Source organism: Colletes latitarsis, chromosome 6, assembly GCF_051014445.1.
Source record: "Colletes latitarsis isolate SP2378_abdomen chromosome 6, iyColLati1, whole genome shotgun sequence".
Taxonomy (NCBI): Eukaryota; Metazoa; Arthropoda; class Insecta; order Hymenoptera; family Colletidae; genus Colletes; species Colletes latitarsis.
The window spans coordinates 20,215,745-20,235,711 of NC_135139.1; the positions used below are offsets into that span (position 1 = coordinate 20,215,745).

The following is a 19,967-nucleotide window of genomic DNA, read 5'->3' on the forward strand; positions in this document are numbered from 1 at the left end:
CGATTATAGAAAGCACATACGAAAATAAATCAAATACAAAAGTAGTTGCGGATGTTTAAAATTAATGAAATTTAAGTCTGGCAGGCGGACTTTTCTCGCTCGTTGACGTAGATGCATAAATGTTTTCGATCGGATGTAATAAATGAGCCGTTCGCGGGACAAATCGGGGTGGTCTGTTCTGCGAGGAAGTCGTCACTCATCGAAGAACGAGTGTCAATATACAATAATGGAGGAAAATAAAATACCTATGTATACCTAACGTCGCTGCTCAGGGACTACTATGTAGGGATCTGGACATTACGTTTCAGCCCTGGTCCGATCACGCGTCGCTCGCGTGCAGCTGTTTATATTTTCTGCCAGTTCTCGTTGAACCGGGTATAGGTATTACAGGTATTTATAGGTATTTTATTATGCTTGTATATTGACGCTCGTTCTTTAATTTGTCAACGAATACTAAAAGGTTGTTAGCGAGACCTACATTTCGTTAATTTACGGAAACGGTTAAATCGGTACGTACGCGGTCGCGTATCGCGTCGACGAAGAAAAACGAGGATCGAAACAACGAGGTCGGTCGTGCAGAAAGAAGAACGCGTCGCCGGTGAACCGTAAGTATTAAGAAATCTAAAGTGTCGAGTTATCGCTGCGAGGAGAGAAAAAGAAACGAAAGAGAGTCGTACGAAGAGAAGGGGTGGGGGCGAGGGGTTGAGGCTCGGGCACGTGACCGGAAGGCGGGGGGCAAAACGGCGCACGCGCCGTCGTCCTCCACCTGGTGCATCACCTGCTGCCCCCTGCTTAAGCCTCCCTGCCTCCGCCTTGCCTCCTCTCTTTTCCTCCTTCATCCTGTCCGATCCTATCCTTCTTTTTTTCTCTCTCCTCCCCGCCTCCTTCACCTCCTCCCTCGATTCTCGTACTCTCATCCCTCGCTTACTTCACCACCATCAACCACCTAGAACCACTCGACGTTAAGCTCCTCGTTCGTTTACGATCCTCCTGATTCTTTCTCTTCTGTCTCGGTGGTTTTAAATTAATCCGCGGTTTCGCGCCAACCGCCCACGAGATTGCCGGTGCCAGTCCTTTTTTCCCCCCCCGAGGGTGTTTTGAAACTATGTCAAGAGCTGGGGTCGGCACGGTGCGCGACGCGTACGATCCGTCGCGCCGATAGCATCCACGAATATTATGTACCCTTGTTCGACGTTCGTGGATTCTACGAATTGGAGGAACCTCGATGCGTAACGGGCGATACGCGGCGCGTTATCCGATCGCATCTATTCGTCGTCCACGCGTCGTCGAACGATAAATTTACACGCTGTTGCGCACACCAGGCTAGCGCCGTGGCTCGTAGACGCGGCTCCGAGGATTCCAGGACGCCCGTAGACACCACCTGCCGCACCCCCTTGATCGAGACGTTCCCCGAAGAGGCTCCCGGGCGCAGAGGGACTCGGGAGCTACGGTCGACGACTTTTCCGACCAGCGTTTGATTAACGGGTGTCCACGCGACTACGGACTCACGACGGGTTCTCGAAACGACTGACGAGGATAAATCGTCGTGGCATTCGCGGCCGATGGGCAAGCAATTATCGGCTCGAGTCAAGATACGAGCGAAACACGCGGCGGCACTGCACAAGGTGGCAGATGCGGGCCCCTTCGGGCACGCTCGTCGCCCTGTACGCGCGCCACGAGCGAAAGAGAGAGCCAACCCACGGGCCCAAGATGAATTCAAGGTCCAGGTGGCGCGGCACCGTGTGTTTCGTGACGCTTTTGTAGGATCGACAGAAAGATCTTCGGGTGTTAGGTCTGGGGTAGCAGCCAGCGACCCGAGATCATTGTCCTGATCGCGACAATCTGGCGCGGAGCTCCTTCGAGGGCCATGCCAACGTTGCCCTCTGCCAAATCGACCTCATCCGCGAATACGCGCGTCGATGCGAAACAGAAAAGCCGTACAAATAGCCCGGGCCCGTTAATAATGCACCGGCAGACCTTTCTTGCGCCGTCGAGTGTCCCGAAACCGATGCTTGCTCGCTCCCAGAGTTTTCGCCTACTGTATTTATATCCGTCCGGGGCCGTTCCACGGCCAAATCGATCAATTTTCTACTCTCGAGCTCGCGAACTTTCACGGCGCTATCGTTATTTCGCGTTTACGCTCGTGCAATGATTCGTAAGATGAACTCCGAGGTTCGCGTGTTCATTTTTCGTACAGCAAAGGAGAAACAAATCATTTTTATTGTCGTCATTCGCGTTTCGCCAAGGGGAACTCCCCCAGTTGGGAGGGATAGAAATGATCAACTTACGAATCACGTATGGGTACATTTTACGAATCATCCCAATCTTTTCTCGATTCTTTTATACGTCGTTTGGTAGATGTTTTTCTTCTTAAAGAGATATTGAAATACATATATTTAACCCTTACGCCAATAACCGGGTGCCCACGTACCCTGTTCCGTACGTCGTTTAACAATTTTTCATGTTCTTGTTAAAAAAATTGAATCGTATGGGGAACATGTCAGTACAAAGACTTCAAACGCATTTGTAAGCTCGTCCAATAACCGTAGCATCCGGGTACTCATATAGAGAAAGTTGTAATTAAATATACAGGGTGTTCGGCCAGCCCTGGGAAAAATTTTAATACGGGATTCTAGAGGCTAAAATAAGAAGAAAATCAAGAATACCAATTTATTGATGGAGGCTTCGTTAAAAAGTAATTAACAATTAAATTCAAAAATTTTAAATCGTGCTGGAAAAATTATTTTCAGTTGCGGGGGTCAATTACAATCATTTTTGGTGAATAGACATTTCCCCGAAATCTTGCGCATTTTCGAGAAAAAAATTCCTTACCGAAAATATCATTTCTGGCCAGAAATGTCTGCCCAAATTTTCATGCGTATCTTTAAAACGTCATAACTTCTGAACGGATTGGACGATTTTAATGTTTAAAAAAGCAAACTACGCGTATTTTGATGGAGAATATGTTGAAATTGCAAAAATATTTAAAAAGTTGGTCCTCGATTCCGCAAAATGAGGAAAACCCCATAAAAATGGTCCAATTTTCAAAGAGTCATAACTCCTACAATTGTGAATATATTTCAATGAAACTTTTTTCAACTTTTGACAACTTTTGACAACTTTTCTGTAGGGCGTCAAACAAAATTACTAAAAATAAAAAAAGAATTTTTAACAAAAATCGACAGGGGGTAGGTGCCTAAATTTTCAGACAAAAAAAATATTTGTAATTAATTCTGAAAAAATTATTTTCGGTTGCGGAGGTCAATTACAATCATTTTTGGTGAATAGACATATCCCCGAAATCTTGCGCATTTTCGAGAAAAAAATTCCTTACCGAAAATATCATTTCTGGCCAGAAATGTCTGCCCAAATTTTCATGCGTATCTTTAAAACGTCATAACTTCTGAACGGATTGGACGATTTTAATGTTTAAAAAAGCAAACTACGCGTGTTTTGATGGAGAATATGTTGAAATTGCAAAAATATTTAAAAAGTTGGTCCTCGACTCCGCAAAATGAGGAAAACCCCATAAAAATGGTCCAATTTTCAAAGAGTCATAACTCCTACAATTGTGAATATATTTCAATGAAACTTTTTTCAACTTTTGACAACTTTTGACAACTTTTCTGTAGGGCGTCAAACAAAATTACTAAAAATGAAAAAGAATTTTTAAGAAAAATCGACAGGGGGTAGGTGCCTAAATTTTCAGACAAAAAAAAAATTTATAATTAATTCTAAAAAAATTATTTTCGGTTGCGGGGGTCAATTACAATCATTTTTGGTGAATAGACATACCCCCGAAATCTTGCGCATTTTCGAGAAAAAAATTCAATACAGTCGGAACTTTAAACGTTAATGACTGTTTAACGAAGCTTTCATTAACAAATTGGTATTCTAGATTTTCGTCTTATTTTGACCCTGTATATATTATGATCGTAAGTATAGAAAAATAACAGCAGCATGTTTCGATACCATAAAAATTCCTGACCTCCCGGTAGAAGAGTGATCGATTTAGCCGTCCCGGTTAATCGAACAATTTAAAAACAGGATCTAGAACGGTTGTTCCCTTCGGCGTCGAGGTCGCGATACCAATGGACGATCGAAGTCAGGAATTCGACGATACGGTGAAAATACGACGCTCGATCTAGAACGCGTAAAATTGATCGCGTCATTGTTCGTCGCTAATGAATGACGTTTCTTTCTGTTGCAGGTAAGTCTATCCTAGGGACGAGATCGTGTGTACACTGGAACGTCCGTGCGACGTGAGTAACCATTCACACGCGCTGCTGTTACAGCAATATATCCTTCGTTCTGTGAATACTTTATTGCCGTTTGACTGACGCATGCACGGCCACGACGACGCTGTATGCTCGACGCGTTCCGTGGTAACTTTTAGCCGATAGAGTCCATTCAGTATTTTCACCAGCGACCTTCTTGACGATCGTAACGTCTTGCGTCACGTCGCGCAACGCAGTTTAACCGTGACGGACGAACGATCTTACGGACACTCTACTTTCGGTAAAAACAGATTCGAGAGTGTAATTTCAGGGCGTTCGCTCGGTGGTGTGTGCGTCAGTGTGCGTAGGCGTCCGCGTCATTTAGGACGCATCAACCAGTCTCGCGCACACTGTCGTTCTACCTTCGCCTTTTCCTTTCTCGCGTCTGAAATATTTCTCGTCTTATATGGTTCCCCACTTCTACGCCCCCCTATATATGGCACACGTCCGCAAACGCGCGCAAATCGAACCGCGGATTAAAAAAGTCTCCGGGAAAGGCAGATATTTTTTCACGCCCCCAGTGACACGCGATACTCTGGGATCCTTTTCTCCATTCGCGTCGGTTCCTAGTGACTTTCCCCCGGGCGTCGATTGATCCGTAAAAAGTCCCACGCGAAACTCTCTTCCAGGTGACCTAGGGATTTTTAAAATAACGAAAAAAGACGACACATTGGAGAAGAATATTTTGAAGGTGTTAGAAAGGGGAGGAAAGCAATAACGCGGCATTCGTTGTTGGAATGCTGCGACAACGCGACATTTAACTTCTCGCGATGACAAACGTGACATTCAGTGTCACGACATTACGAGTCGTGACTTTATGCCACGCGAAAACGAACGTTAATCCTCTGGCAAACGTTTTTCGACCAGAACTAGGGTAGCCATTGCTTTCTGGATTTTCGTGGAAAGGGTTGGCAACAAACTATACAGAGTGTATTACAGAAAATTCTTGTTTATAAATTGAGTAATACAAGATAATCTCAAATACTCGTAACCCCTCGCTTTCGATAATTACTTCCTCGACTAGATACTGAATTCTTTTTAGAAAAAATGGGGTCCATCTTTGATACAGCTGAGGTGAAATTCGACACCAGCAGATATTTATAAACAGCGATATCGTTGAGTCTCCGAGTCGCCTTTGTCTTTCACCGGTGGCCAGTGAGAACGAACGAGAAAAGAAACATTGTCTTTTATTGTCGTCTTTCGCGCCTCGCTGGCTCCAAGGGGGGCGTGCACCCGGTTGGGAGGAATGGAAACGAATTTACAAAAATGATTAGAAACTGGCGTTCCAAGCGAGAAGGAACAATGAAACGAAGCGAACGATTCCCGATGTTATGCTAGAAAACGTCTGTCCGTTTCGCCTACGTCGCATCTATTATCACCGGCTCTAAACAGGCCAGGGACTGGTGATTTCGCTGCAGCTGCATTCGCAGTCGAACGCATTGGTTGGAACCGACTGTAAACGCGATAGATATTATCGAAAGCGTCGTGTAATTTCGGCTGGTTTGCCCCGCTTCTCGAGTTCCGTGCGCTCGATCGTGACCAGGCTGTGACCCTTACACGATACGATTCACGCAGCATGGCGAAGGCGGGTCGCGACCGTTTTCTCAGATAACGAATTCATTCACAAGCAGCGGCGACGATTCAAGCCCCAGCTCGTCCGGTTAACGAATCCGGAATACGGTCTTAAATATAGCCCGGGAACTCTTGCGACACTTGCTGCCTATCTTCGAATCTCACGGGGACCTTGGACAGTTTTCATCGCGAGCGACGAATAAAAATTTCTCGATCAGACGGCTTTCGCGGGCGAATCGAAAATTTATACTTGTATAGTCCGGGCCAAAATATAGCGAGGTCGTAAACTAAACTCTTGATGACTGGGACTGACTACTGGGGTGCCTTTCTGAATGTTTTTCTGTGTTTAAATGCATATATTATAAGCAGGTAAATTAAGATATTAAAGACTTGAGTAAGTCCTTTACCTGTTACGATACCTCTAAAAATGGCGACGCTAGATAAAATATTTCTTCGTAGGGCCTTGACTATGATCTAAGGCCCTTAGCTACTTGTATTTCTGTCAATTCACTTGTTTCGGGAACTGAAACGTGTAAACTTTGACACCCACTCGAGTTTACGACCTCGCTATATCGTGGCCCGAACTATACCCTGTACGGTTTCAGCTGGCGACGCTTCGATCGACGAGGACGCGCGACGCCCCCGTGAGTCAGGATCACCGACGACGCGTTATTGGAATTTTTCCGAATCATCGCGCAAACGCGCGGTATTTTCTGCGTGAATTCTTTCCTCGCGAATCAACGCGTACCGCCGCGCGAAAATCGCGCGATTCCTTTGTTGAGATCTGCTCGAAATCGAACGCGTTGCCCTCCACGCGAACCCTCCGGCGTCTCGACGCGTCCAACGGGAAAGAATTTTGCACACCAAGGATGATAACTATTGTAAAAGATACGCGTAACCTAAAATTCGGCACTTAATTTTGCAATGTTAAATATCCCTCGACGTCTCAACTTGGGAATTAATTTTTCATAGCGGAAAATCCTGTTGTCCATACAGGGAAAAATTTTAATGGGGGATTCTAGAGGCTAAAATAAGACGAAAATCAAGAATACCAATTTGATGATGGAGGCTTCGTTAAAAAGTTATTAATGTTTAAAGTTCTGCCTGTATTGAATTTTTTTCTCGAAAATGCGCAGGATTTTGGGGGTATGTCTATTCACCAAAAATGATTGTAATTGACCCCTACAACCGAAAATAATTTTTTTAGAATTAATTAAAAATTTTTTTTTTCGTCGAAAAATTTATCCCCTGTCGATTTTTCTTAAAAATTACTTTTTCATTTTTAGTAATTTTGTTTGACGCCCTAGAGAAAAGTTGTCTAATACTTTTTTGTAGGTACCCGTGAGCTCTACTTCAGAAAAAAGTTTCATTGAAATATATTCACAATTGTAGGAGTTATGGCTGTTTGAAAATTGTACCATTTTTATGGGGTTTTTCTTATTTTGCGGTGACAAGGACCAACTTCTCGAATATTTTTGCGATTTGTACATATTCTCCACCAAAATACGCGTAGTTTGCTTTTTTAACCATTAAAATCGTCCAATCCGTTCAGGAGTTATGACATTTTAAAGATTCGCATGAAAAATTCGGGTCGACATTTCTGGCCAGAAATTATATTTTTGTTAAGGAATTTTTTTCTCAAAACTGAGTAGGATTTCGGGGGTATGTCTGTTGACAAAAGTGCCTGCAATTGACCCCTGGAACTAAAAATAATTTTTCCAAGACGATTCGAAAGTCTTTTTTTTCACTCAAAATTTTCACCACTTACTCGAATTTTTTTCTCGAAAGTGGGTAGGATTTCGAAGGTATGTGTAATGACCAAAAATAATTCTAATTGATCCCTGCAACTAAAAATAATTTTTCCAAAACGATTTGAAATTTTTGAATTTAATTGTTAATATCTTTTTATCGAAGCCTCCATCGACAAATTGGTATTCTTGATTTTTGTCTTATTTTGGCCTCCAGAATCCTCCATTAAAATTTTTCCTAGGGGTAGCCGAACACCCTGTATACGGACTGACGTATCAGTTAATGGAATCTTTTGTTCCCGGAGAGTTTTTCTATAGTTAGACGATGTTGAAAATTTCTCGTAGAAAGGAGCGTTCGACTTGGTGGGCGTTTGATACAGATTTCGCGACCCCACAAGATCTTTTGGCGTGGCACGCGTGTGCGTGCGGATCGCGTAGGCCACCGCTGCGCTATTCCGCACGCTCTCTCGCGAGCCCGCGGTTCAATGTCGTCAGAAGCAGTCAACAACAATGTGTAACCGCTAAAAATACTCTCTCCCTTTCCTCTCGGGTGTCCCCACCGTCCTCCGTGTGCTGCCCGTTCATGACTTTTCTTCGTCTCCTTGTTTCTTTCTTCGTGTCACCAGAGGACCGGAGTCAACCCCGCTTTGAATAAGCGCTGCGTGCAGTAACGGTTTCCTCTTGAAACTTCTCGCCGCGTTTCCAGACCTTTCTCCTTCCTTTACTTTATTTTTGTCGCTTTTCACCGACGCGTTTTCTTCTGGGGGCGAAATCGTCGCCAGTTTCTGCATCGCGATCGAAATTATCGCGTTCTGCGCGTCGCGCGTACGATCGACGAGCGTTCCGCGAACGCAACCGCGAACGTCATCGCGTTTATGTCACAATAATAAAGAGGTATCTGGCAGATAAGCAAGATTATTGCGACCGTACGTCAGCGACGCTATCAAGTCTTCTCGTTTATACACCGTCGCTCAAAACCTCGGGCTATTCTCCGTAGAAATGAAAAAAAAAAAGAAAGAAACGCGTACACTCGCTTGTTTCGTTGGAAATTTTACTGTTACACGCGTCAGTTTTGATGCACGCTGGGCTGTTTCCAAGCACACCTGCCCCGGTCGAGTAGAGACGCTGAAATATTTCGTAACAAAATACACACATTGGATTAATACTTGTATTAATACTTGAAAAAGTTGCCCGACACGTGAGAGCGTACTTTCGAAACGTCTACAGGAAGCGTGGAACAACATTAAACCGGAACCCGTTGAAAAATGAATCGTTTTGATATATTTTTTATGGCTCTCTAACATGCAATTACTATACGATTCTAGCCTTTATTTTAAGAATTCACTCTCTGGTCGAGGTTCTCCTGAATTATCGAATCTTCCGGGAAAAAAATGGTTCGAATATCCTCGTTAGTTTACCTAAAAATAATTCCCGAGCAAATATTACTCCAAGAAAAATGTTTGTCTCAAAGGATGCTCGAACTTTTCCGGATTCGACGGTGTACAAAAATTCGTGAATCATCGTGCTGCATGGAAATTCGCCTCATCGTCGTTATCGCGCGGCCTTGCTACGCTCCAACGTTCGTATTATTGCATACACGTCACAGTTATTGAGTTTCACTTTTCTAATCGAACAGGTCTCATAGACGTATCGCGAATCGTCGTTCGCGGACTCGTTCGAATTACTATCGCAGGCACGTCGAGTGGAATCTCGAGAAAATTCCTGAGACACTCGTAACGTAGAGATTTTTTATTTTTTTCTTTCACTGCCATAGATTGTCATTCGAACGGTCGCACGATGAATGCTGAACGACTTAGGACCGCCTCGCGTGATCTGATCGGATGGGAATTCGATGGATCACGGTTTTTTTTACAAACGGAGATCCGCCTAACGTCGTCGTAACGTACGAACGTCGATTTTCTATCCTTGCTTCGGCGCCAAGCCGCGACAATTTATTAAACAAAGAGGGTACGCGATTTACGAGCACAATAGCGGAAACGGAGACAGGCGTTTCGCGCAGATTGAACGCAAGAAAACACGAGGAACTTAATAACAATCAATTAGGGATATAATGACAGATCGAAGGAGAAATTTCCGATTCGAGGAGAGCAGATGACATGACGGATATAAAATATTCAGGCGCGTACAAGTAGCGAGACATAAATTGGACACGTGATGCCTGAAACTCTACGCGGGGTCATTGGTTCGTACAATTATACACGGTGTTCGACCACCACTGGGAAAAATTTTACTGGGGGATTCTCGAGGCCAGAATAAGTCGAAAATCAAGAATACCAATTTGTTGATGGAGGCTTCGTTAAAAGGTTATTAACGTTTAAAGTTTCGTCGGTACTGAATTTTTTTCTCGAAAATACGCAAGATTTCGGGGGTATGTCTATTCACCAAAAATTATTGTAATTGACCCCTGCAACCGAAAATAATTTTTCCAAAACGATTTGAAATTTTTTTTTTTTTTTGTCAATCACCTAACTAGATTTTCGGTAAGGAATTTTTTTCTCGAAAGTGCGTAGGATTTCGGGGGTATGTGTAATGACCAAAAATGATTGTAATCGACCCCTACAACCGAAAATAATTTTTCCAGAACGATTTGTAATTTTTTAATTTAATTGTTAATAACTTTTTAACGAAGCCTCAATCAACAAATTAGTATTCTTGATTTTCGTCTTATTTTGGCCTCTAGAATCTCCCATTAAAATTTTTCCCAGGGATGGCCGAACACCTTGTATTTCGAGTAAAACTCGAACCGATACATGCCAGTCGATAAAATGCATATTAGACGCGTAACGCTTAATTAATATCGAGAAGAATTTAACTACGTTTTGAAGATGTAATTTTTTAAAACAAACAATTTTTAAAAGGACAACGATAAGTAAATGTCTAGTCCGGAAAGCGGTTGTTTTTTAAGACAACGAAAAGTTGAAGAATTAAATCGTAGAATTACGCGAACAACTTCCGTATTTACCCAATTACCACTATATTCGAACGGTCACAATAGGTTTAAAAGCTCCGTGGAGAATTAAAAACGATAGAAATATTACGTGGTTCGCGCAACGCGAAGCTCCGTGATCACGTCATTGTTTTCGACGATTAAATTTCTGAAAAAGTAACGTCGATCGTTTCGTCGAGTTTTTGAGAAGTCGCGGGCGTTGACCGGCATCTTCGAATTTGCGGTTCGTTAAAGGAAACGGGTAGTATCGCGAGACAATCTCCCGGAGATTATTGTACGAGGCACTTAAGCGAATCTCGGGGCAAAATCCAGTTGAATGAGAACGCTGCCGGGTTGATCCGTGTCGACGACTCCTCTAAAGTCCCTCTTTGCGCCGTCGTCGACGTAACTCGCGGTAAGTTGGTCCGCTGACTGGCTTAATTGCTAATTAATTCTAATTGATAATTCCCTCGATAGTGTTAGCCCGGGAAGTAATCTCAAAGCATGTTTACGCGAAAGTTCCGACGCGCAATCGCCGCTCTTCGCCTCCTGGGCGTCTCGGGCCTCGTCAGTCTCTGCCCTATCTCGCTCCTCGCCGCCTCGTTTTCTTTGAACGTTGATTTTTCAACGCGAAAATTAACAGCTCCAAGGTACCGTCCTACGTACACGCTGCAATTAACGGAAATTTCGTCGGTCTCGCGATCGAACGTGGTCGCCAACTATAGCTTTAAGGGACTGTTCTACTTGAACGTGTTTTCAACTTTGTTTTTAGACGATTCGAAACTTATTTTTACGGCCTCTTAATCTTGAAAATCAAGTTTTTTACCTCCTTAGTGAAAAGTCACGACTCATATTAGGGTCAATGAATTGAAACAATTTTTTAATTCTTTTTCCATAATATTAGTACAACTTCCAGGATCACGGTGTCTGAACAAATCTTCGAAGTTTGAAACAATATATGAAAATACGTCCCTTTTTACGGTTCCGGTAGGTTGGAGATCCTCGAGAAGCTACGCCGCGGAACCATAAGCGTATTTACGCGATTCGTTCGAATCGACGTGGCGCGTCGTACGTATTTGACTTTATTGCTTCCTACTCGATGCCAGTTTAACGTTCAATCGTGTAATGGACTCAAAAGTGCTGTCCGTCACGCGAGGTTTGCGCCGCGACGAGACGCGTTTCAGCCTAAAATAAACTTTGCGTCTTAGTCCGCGCGGGCGTATTGTATCGCGGAGAGAAAAATGAACAACGTAATACTTTATGCAACGACAATAACGCGGCGCGTGCAGCGTGAAGCAAATATTTGGCCACGGGGTCCGGTTCGAATCGCACGTGAATGCAAAAGCGAATCACGAAACCCGCGTGACGATCGCGCGAATGGGTTTAATTACCTCGACGCGTTCAAAAATGATTATTTAGCTGCATAGTAACCGTATTATATTTTTCCAAACGCTTCGTTCATTTTGTATGTTCTCTAAAAATGTTGACCCTTCTGTGCCCTCAAGTTTGAGAGAAATCAGAAGTTCGTTGGCGCTGAGAGTTATAGATAGAAAAATAAACGTTAATTACAAGTATTTAATAATCTAAATTAAATATGAAATATGTAAGATGTTAGTTTCTAGAATTTACTTTTATCGATAGCCTTGTCTATCGTGTGCGTGTTTGTGCTGTAATTAATATATTATTCTTATATTTTCGATCGAGAGAACGCGATGTTTAATAAATTTGTACGAAGCATGGCCGTTTCTATGCTACTATACGTACAGATATTAAGGTAAATTTAGTCAAATGTAGAAATCCGCGATGTCCCAATATCCGACTATAGATGTCCTAGATATCGACATGTTCGACATCTATCTCTAGCCGTGAGTCGCATGTTTTATTTACGATTGATTAACGGACGTCATTCAACAATGTCGGAATTAAGTGCCTCGTGCAGTATTTTAAATACAAGGTTTGCTTCGACGGGAGATAAGAGCGATCAAATTCCGCGTACCGCTGTCCGTCGTAGTGTCGCGCTTCGATCTCGAGCCAGCGACGTTACGAGAGATATTGCGAGCCCTTTCCGCGCGATGCTTGTCGGGAACGTTTGATCTCGGCCTAAACTACGAGAATCGTCGCGTCTCGCGTGACCTATCTACGTAGCGAACGGAGGAGCAGGATCGTTTCGTCGACGACGGGAACAAACGAGGAGGAACAACGGCAAAGCAGGGAAACGCGAGATACGCGAACGTTTTCGTCCAACGAAACGTCAATGGTTATCGGCGCGCGTCATCGTTCGGCCAGATAAATCAATATGTCGGTGGAAATTTATTCCACGATACGCGGGCATCGTCGGTCGATTCAAAGGTTTCGCCCGAGACAGAACGTCGATGTTTCGCTAATGAAATCGATCGTCGTGAATGAAATGCTGCATCGTCGCGACGTCAAGCGCCACGTGACTCCTATTCCGCTCTCTCTCTTTTGCTCGTTCTTTGCTCGCGTGTGTTCGCGTAGGTATCGCTCGAGGTCGTTCCTCGACAGTGTCGGAACGATAACGCAACGTTCGCCGACTTTTCGTGTTTTTTTTTTTTTTTTTTTTTGTTTTTTCCTACGTCAGTCTACTAATGCATGCACGGCGTCATCGGTGCGTTTCGACGTACCGCGAGCCTCGAGCATTATCGATCGACGCGGGACGCTCGAGACTGGTTTCGAATCGATCGGGACGTAGGGTCGATACACGGCGCGGAATCGACCCGGCGAACGGGTCGCGGCGATCGATTATCGCGAGCGTTACGATGTTACGAAGACGGTGTCGTTTTCGTGACGCCGCCGGGATCCGTGGAATTCGTCCCGCGGTGGTCGCCGACGCGAGGAAGAAAGCTTGTCGGGAGTCGCGTGTTCTCACGGGTGCCAGTCCAGAGGCCACGAACAAATCTAATTGGTTACGAGACCGTGTTGGTTACGGCTCATTCGAGAAAACTCGAGTGTAGAAGCGATACGTGTGTCGGCTGTTGCGTCGCGTCGTTGGTGGAGCGTGCACACCGAGGAACCGAGCAACCATCGCATACCTACGCACACGCGGCCACGATTTGTCGCGCACACCGTGTCGTACGCTATCTTCCTGTGTGTCCCTCCGTCGAGACGCTCGGATTATAAGGAATGTCGACGAACAGTGCTATTTCTGCCATCTCTATTCCGTAACAATCAGGGACGTATAGAGCGGGAACGTTCGCTACGCCTGCAATAATCTTTCGCCCTTTCACGGAGCCTCAGCCTCCGGGATCTGTCATTTTTCCATTTTCTGCTACTTTTATTGTCCTTAATTGACGCAACGCGGTTCGTCGTTCTTCTGCGTCCACGCGTTGGGAATATACCGGATACCCTTTTCTCGTATTTCGTACGGACGATCCTTTTTCTCGTGACTTGACGGTATCGAACGCAATAATCTCGGGTTACGCGAAGAATGTTGAATTAAAAATTCATTCGCGTTATAGAGAGAAGGGCGATACAGTACTGCCTTGCATAATATCCCGTAGTTACCCCCACCGTTGAACTGTATCTCGCTCGTTCTCACCGTTCTTATTCGCTATCGATGTATGCGAACGCAAGCGAACCGAAGATAGATAAATGTCGGTCAATCCGTGGAACGATACATCCCTCGCGAAATGTCCCAGCATGACCTGATTCGGGATATTACTCAATATCTACCGATGAATAATATGACCCAAATACAACTAGCCTAAGCTTTAAACAATGAATAGCATTTTTTCTTATACTCGTAGAATATCCTCGTAAAGTTTGTCTACTAGGACTAGGAGCACCCTATGTAGATCGAACAGAGACTGTCGATCGCTATTTCTAGAAATCCAAAGTTGGGCCGAGTCGCGTGTACCTGGCCACGCGGTGATTAGCGAACGGTTTGCAATCGGAATCGCGTCATTCGTGACGTTAGCCGAAATGCATTAAAATCAGTCGCGATAACGTACGACGCGCAAAAACTATGCATGAATTTTTCAAGCGGCCAAACGGACCACATGTTCGTCTCACGTGACAGCTCGTATCGGTAGAATCCCAACGACCTGTGCCACATAATTTTCCGTGTACACGGTGCAGAGAGCAATGTTGTGTCACGTTACACTACTCTCGCTCCACCCTGCGCGCTCGTACGCACGCACGGTGGCGCGTGTGTGTGCGTGTACGCGTGTGTGCGTGTGTGCGTGCGCGATAAAAGCCGCGGTACACGCGTACGCACACATACACCGATTGGCCAGTACAGCGCCACCCCGAATACCGGATGTGACGACACTCGCGCACTTGGCCCGACGCACTCTTGAGATGTCTCCCTTCCTCCTCTCCCTCGCGTTCCGTCTCGCTCTGGCTCTCGGTTTCTTCCTCCCTTGCCCGTCTCCGTTCCCCGACCCTGTCTGCCCCCTCGCGTCTCCCCCCGCCGTGACGGCGCACACTGCTCGGTACGCGAAAGTCCCTGCTCCCCCGTCACCCCCACCGCACCCGGTGCCTCCCCTCCTCAACAGGGCGCTATTTACCCTCGTAGTACCGGCGACGGCCGACCGCGGCGCTGGCCGGTCTCTTGCGTCGCATCTCGTTCGGTGTTCTCGACGTGCACGGCGTCCGACTCGCGCCACCGCGCACAGTCCCACGCGGATCTTCGCGCGCGCGTCTCTGCCGCGAGTGTCATCGCGAATCGTGCCTTTGTCCGGTTTTCGCGATGCCTTTGCTCCGTCGACGAGTCGGTGTCGCGACGACGAGTTCGGTTTCACGCGGTTCGCGTGTGCACGCGCGGTCACGGTGCGCCAGGATCTCGAGATGCCGCCGCCGCGTGTGTTCCACCAACGAGCCGCCACGAGAGAGGGACAGAGGCGAGGGGTAGCGCGACAGACGGAGAGAGAAAACATACTCGCGGCCATTTTAACTGCGCCGTACGCTAACCCGGGCCACCCAGTGTGTAGTACGAGAGCCAGAGAACCGCCGTTGCTCTCTCCTAAAGGCTTAAACTGCGTCTCTCGCGTGTGCGCTTTGCTTCTGCGCACGCGGCTCTGTACATGTTTGTTTCTCACAAATGCGCGGTCGTGCGCATGCACGCACGTCCTCGCGTCGCGCGTGTATTACGTATACTTTCTCGTTTCCCACGTAGTTCGTTTGCCGTGCGTGCCATCTTTCGTTACGGTTGCTCGTCGGCACGGAGAAAATTGACAGCCAACGGAGATGGATCGTCGATAGTGACACGGCCGAGAAGCGGCACGCGAACGAACGGCCAACGGAACGTGCGCTCGACCGATATGTTTGCTTGTTTTCACGACGGGAAGCGCGCCAATCGGCTGGCCCGTGAGAATCGTGGATACGCGTCGCGCATCGCGGGGGAACGCGCGAGAAACACGATCGGGGGAATCCCTTGTGAAAGCAATTGCGGGAACCACAACAAAGAAACGGTTAGTCGGGATAGAGAATTTGTTCAGCCGGTAACAACGGAGTTGACAACGGCCAGGGTTACCCTACGATAACCCGTACGGTAGAATCGGAACGCAATGGAACAAATTGGAAGTGCCGGAAAGCTTGGAAAAGGAATACAACGTACTGGGAATAATCGGGAACAGACCGAGCGAGTGACGACGATCAAGACGGAAATGTGGAAATCGCGCGAGACACCGTAGACGGCGTAGACGAGTCTCGAACGCGGCGCTACGATGGGAAAGTGGAAAAGGATCGAAAACGTAAGTCGTACGTACGGAAAGAGGTTAAAGACGCGCGCGAAGTGGGAATAAGGAAAGTTCGACGTCCGTGGGCAGCGGTGGGACATGGAGAGGAAGAAAAGTTATCGTGCGCGCGACGTCGTAGGTACGAATGAAGAACCGCCGCGTGACTCGGAATCTGCGCAGTAAATCGCGTTCACGTGAACGCGGCTCCGAGAACGGGCGCTCGTCACGAGGAAAGCTTTGAAACTCGATCGCGTCACGAGTACGACTCGTAGTCCGTTCGCTCTTTCCGCGCGTTTACGTTTCCTCTTCGTTTTTCGCCTCGCGTCTGCTCTTTTTGGCTCTGTTTCCGTTCGTCTTTCAGCCTTCGTTTGTCGGTCGCGCAACGAATCCCCTTCTGCGAAAGACGTGGGCGACGCGGTGGCTTACGTAATGCCACAGCGATAAGACGGATAACGGCGTCGCGGCTTCAAACGGGCCACCGAAGCGGCGCCTCTATTTTCGAACGCACGAGTCACCCGTTCGCCGCTTAACGCCGCGCGTCGTCGTGACACGCCCGAAAATTTTTCCTAACCGATAAAAATGTCGCTGACCGACCGTACCGCGGGGCCTCCTCGTCGATCAGCTGCGACCAAACGATCGATTATCGCGTCTCGTCCGACGGTCGTTCGATGACACCGCTGGAATCGCTCGCGAGCACAGTTTTCCTGACGCGCGTGGCATCGCCTACGGGCGTCCGTCCGGTCGAATCGTCGTCGCGACGCGGTTCGCCAAGGTGAGACGACGACCAGCGAGAGAGTTCCTTTTCCAGCCGGTGACCTCTGGTCGGCCAAGGACGCGGTCGTTCCACGATGCCAAGATTGGCCAACCGGGCGGACAAAATGGAGTTCAGATACGTCGAGGAACACCGACAGTGGATCGGAGATTGGCCACGTGGTGCTTGACGTCCGAAATCTCAGCCACGTACGGCGTTTGATAACGCTCGGAGAAGCGACGGTGTGACTCATCGGCCGACTATGCGAAACCGAATCAGCCTGCACGATATTAAAATCGTGCAACGTTTTGCAATTCACACGCGATGGCTCTGGAGAGACGGACGTGTCACCGCCTCGTGCCGATGCCTCTGGCGAGATCCGTCCATCGTATCTCGAGGCCCCGATGCTGCCTATCGTTTCTATCTGAATTGGAGATGTCGCGTCAAAGGATCGCGGCGGCGTGTGTGGTCCACGTTGCCCGTCGAAAAATTCTTTTCGCCGGTGACACCGACCGGGCAATTGGCGTATCAAAAAGTTTGCTTTGGAAAGATCGGGTAGAAGGGGCGAACGACGCTGGTGGGGATCGCGCTTCGCATGGTGGACGGGCAAGATGGCGGCCCGGGTTAAAGACACGTGAGAATCGTGTTGGCGCATCGCGACCCTGAAAAATATTCGCGGTGACACGTGGATCGGCGCGCGATTTTCCTCCCGACACGACCTTTCGCCTCGCCGTCTCGTTTCTCGACATCGTCACGATCGATTTCCATTCGTTACCGTGATTTTTCGATCGAATGTACGCGTTTGCTCCTCGATCGTCCATCGTTCGCACGGCAATCGCGACCCACGATGTGTCTGACGTGCGTCGTTCGACGTTTCGATGGAATCCACGACGAACCTCGTACAACCAGCAACGTAAAAGGTAAGACAACAGAATCAGATAATTGGTTATCGTTGTTCTCGCATGCTTCGCGTACTTTTCGAAACATTTCTCAAACCCTCTTGCGTTCACGAATTAACCTCGTCGATTTACGTGTAATTTTTTTATCACAATAACAAAAACCCCTCATTTGCAGTAATATATATTTAATATAAGCGTACCCGTTTAAAATCTTTTCGAAGTCTATTTTGCGTAAACTTTAACGGAGGTTTGTTTCGAACGAATAATAAACAAACAAAGACAGACGAAATACTCCATTATCCCAGTAATTATTTCCCACGCGTTTGAATCGTCAGGTTAGGAAGTGCTTCGCTTACGAGACAATTAAAATTGTGTTATTATACTCGAAGCGTTTAATGGGGCACCGAGTGGTCACCATGAAACAATTATCTAACGATCATATTAAACTTAAGCTAATTAAAAACAGTATTTCCGTAGTCTTACTGTGTTGGACGACATTATGTATTCGTTTTATTTATTCGTCTTCCATGTTTATTTTAATACTTACTGACGAGACATCGATATCGTTTCAAAATAACACAGGGATCTATCGACTGACAATACAGCCGTCGAATTCTGTTCGTTAAATCCGAAATCCGTTAAACCGAGGTTTTACTACCGCAGTCTTTCGGACTGTACGACCGTGTTAGCGACCATAATTTTCGAGCGTACGCGTGCACCATACGTTGAACACTTTCTGCAATAACTATATAAATACTTTTTTTGCTTTCCATCGTACAGTAAATTGTTTCGATGTCGTAGTAAATAATCGCGAAGCATATACATACGCGTATTTAGAGTATATGCCGATATCGAACCAGCGCCATATTTGTTTCGTCTACGCCCTTAGGCGACAAATATTGTTACGTACCCGTTCCGTTGCATCGATACAAAGTATATTTGTTCAATAATCATAGATCTCTCAGAACTATCCGACTTCTCTTCGATTAAAACGAATTTTGCAAAATGTTCGTTAAGTGCGTTACACGCCGTTTTTATGAAAAGAGTTGCATAGATATAAAAAATATAGCTTCGCTATCCCCTCTTAAAAAATGCACGTACATTGTGCGGGTCCTGATAAAACTGGTTCGAATAAAAGTACATTAACCCTTTGTGGACAGACATTTTGAAGCACGATTGTTAGACGGGACGGGTTTGGAGCAGATGGCAGGGAAATAAACGTGTATCAAAAAATTATTTTATCCCATATTTAAATTCGATTTTGATTTAACGAACCGCTTCTCGTACGTATAAAGGAAATACATTTTTTTTTTTTTCATTCCTAGCTGCGTGTTCGTTAACGATTTCGCGATTGTTCTTGATAACGTTTCTCTTTGCTATCTGTTAATCAGCAGTTTATTAACTTCTGAAACTTAAATTTCCAATCAGCGTGATTGCCATTAATTACACAGAGCTGGCGAGTAATCAGATGTTGCGGGAATAGAAGTACATTGTTGCGTAACGAAGGAAGTCGTACTTCATTTGTCAAAGTCGGAATGTCTGCGTTCGACAACCCGATGTTTAGCCACGTAATGGCGCCCGTGTTCTTTTCAAGTTAATTAACAGGCGACAAATTTAACGCGTGCTCCGCATACCGTCGCGAGGTAAAACTCCATGCTCCAGAAAGAGGAGAGAAATCACCACGGGTAGTGGGGATTAGAAGTTACGAAAGCCCATTCAAACCTCTTCCAGGTCACGGTACGGACGAAAAAGTGTTTAGTTATGCTACGAGCGCTTCGACAAATCGTTCGTGGAACGAGGGAGAAAAAAATGGAGCAACGTTGGGTAGGCGAGGCAATAACGCGATGCCAAGTTTCATATGCAGCGGCCAAGAAACTGCCGCTGGCACTAGTAATTACCGGTTTACTACTTCGCGGTTCCGTTCGAACTATTTGCATTTTCCTGTAATTAGAACCCTCTGATCACGGGTAGCGTGTGGCTCTCAGCGACGATTAGACGAACGTCGAAGAGCCTCCCGGAAGGACGCGTCCTGTGCGACCACGAAGTTTCCCTCGCGAAAAAGACGCGATTTGCATTC

The 19,967-nt window shown here is 46.3% G+C and overlaps 1 protein-coding gene across 6 annotated transcripts in view; it reads left to right on the top strand.

Annotated features, from left to right (window-relative positions):
* LOC143342525 (serine/threonine-protein phosphatase 4 regulatory subunit 1) overlaps positions 1–19,967 on the top strand; it is a 154,141-nt gene that overhangs the window by 43,161 nt on the left and 91,013 nt on the right. The window contains exons 1-2 of one of the 6 annotated variants that reach the window (XM_076766500.1): positions 15,125–16,255; positions 17,049–17,911. The exons of 4 other annotated variants lie outside the window; for them this stretch is intronic. In XM_076766500.1, the coding sequence (XP_076622615.1) occupies positions 17,784–17,911 (128 nt within the window). In that variant the 5' untranslated portion in view covers positions 15,125–16,255; positions 17,049–17,783. Of the gene's footprint in view, positions 1–15,124; positions 17,912–19,967 lie in introns of those variants that run through there. One more of the 6 variants, XM_076766499.1, reaches the window with a different exon arrangement.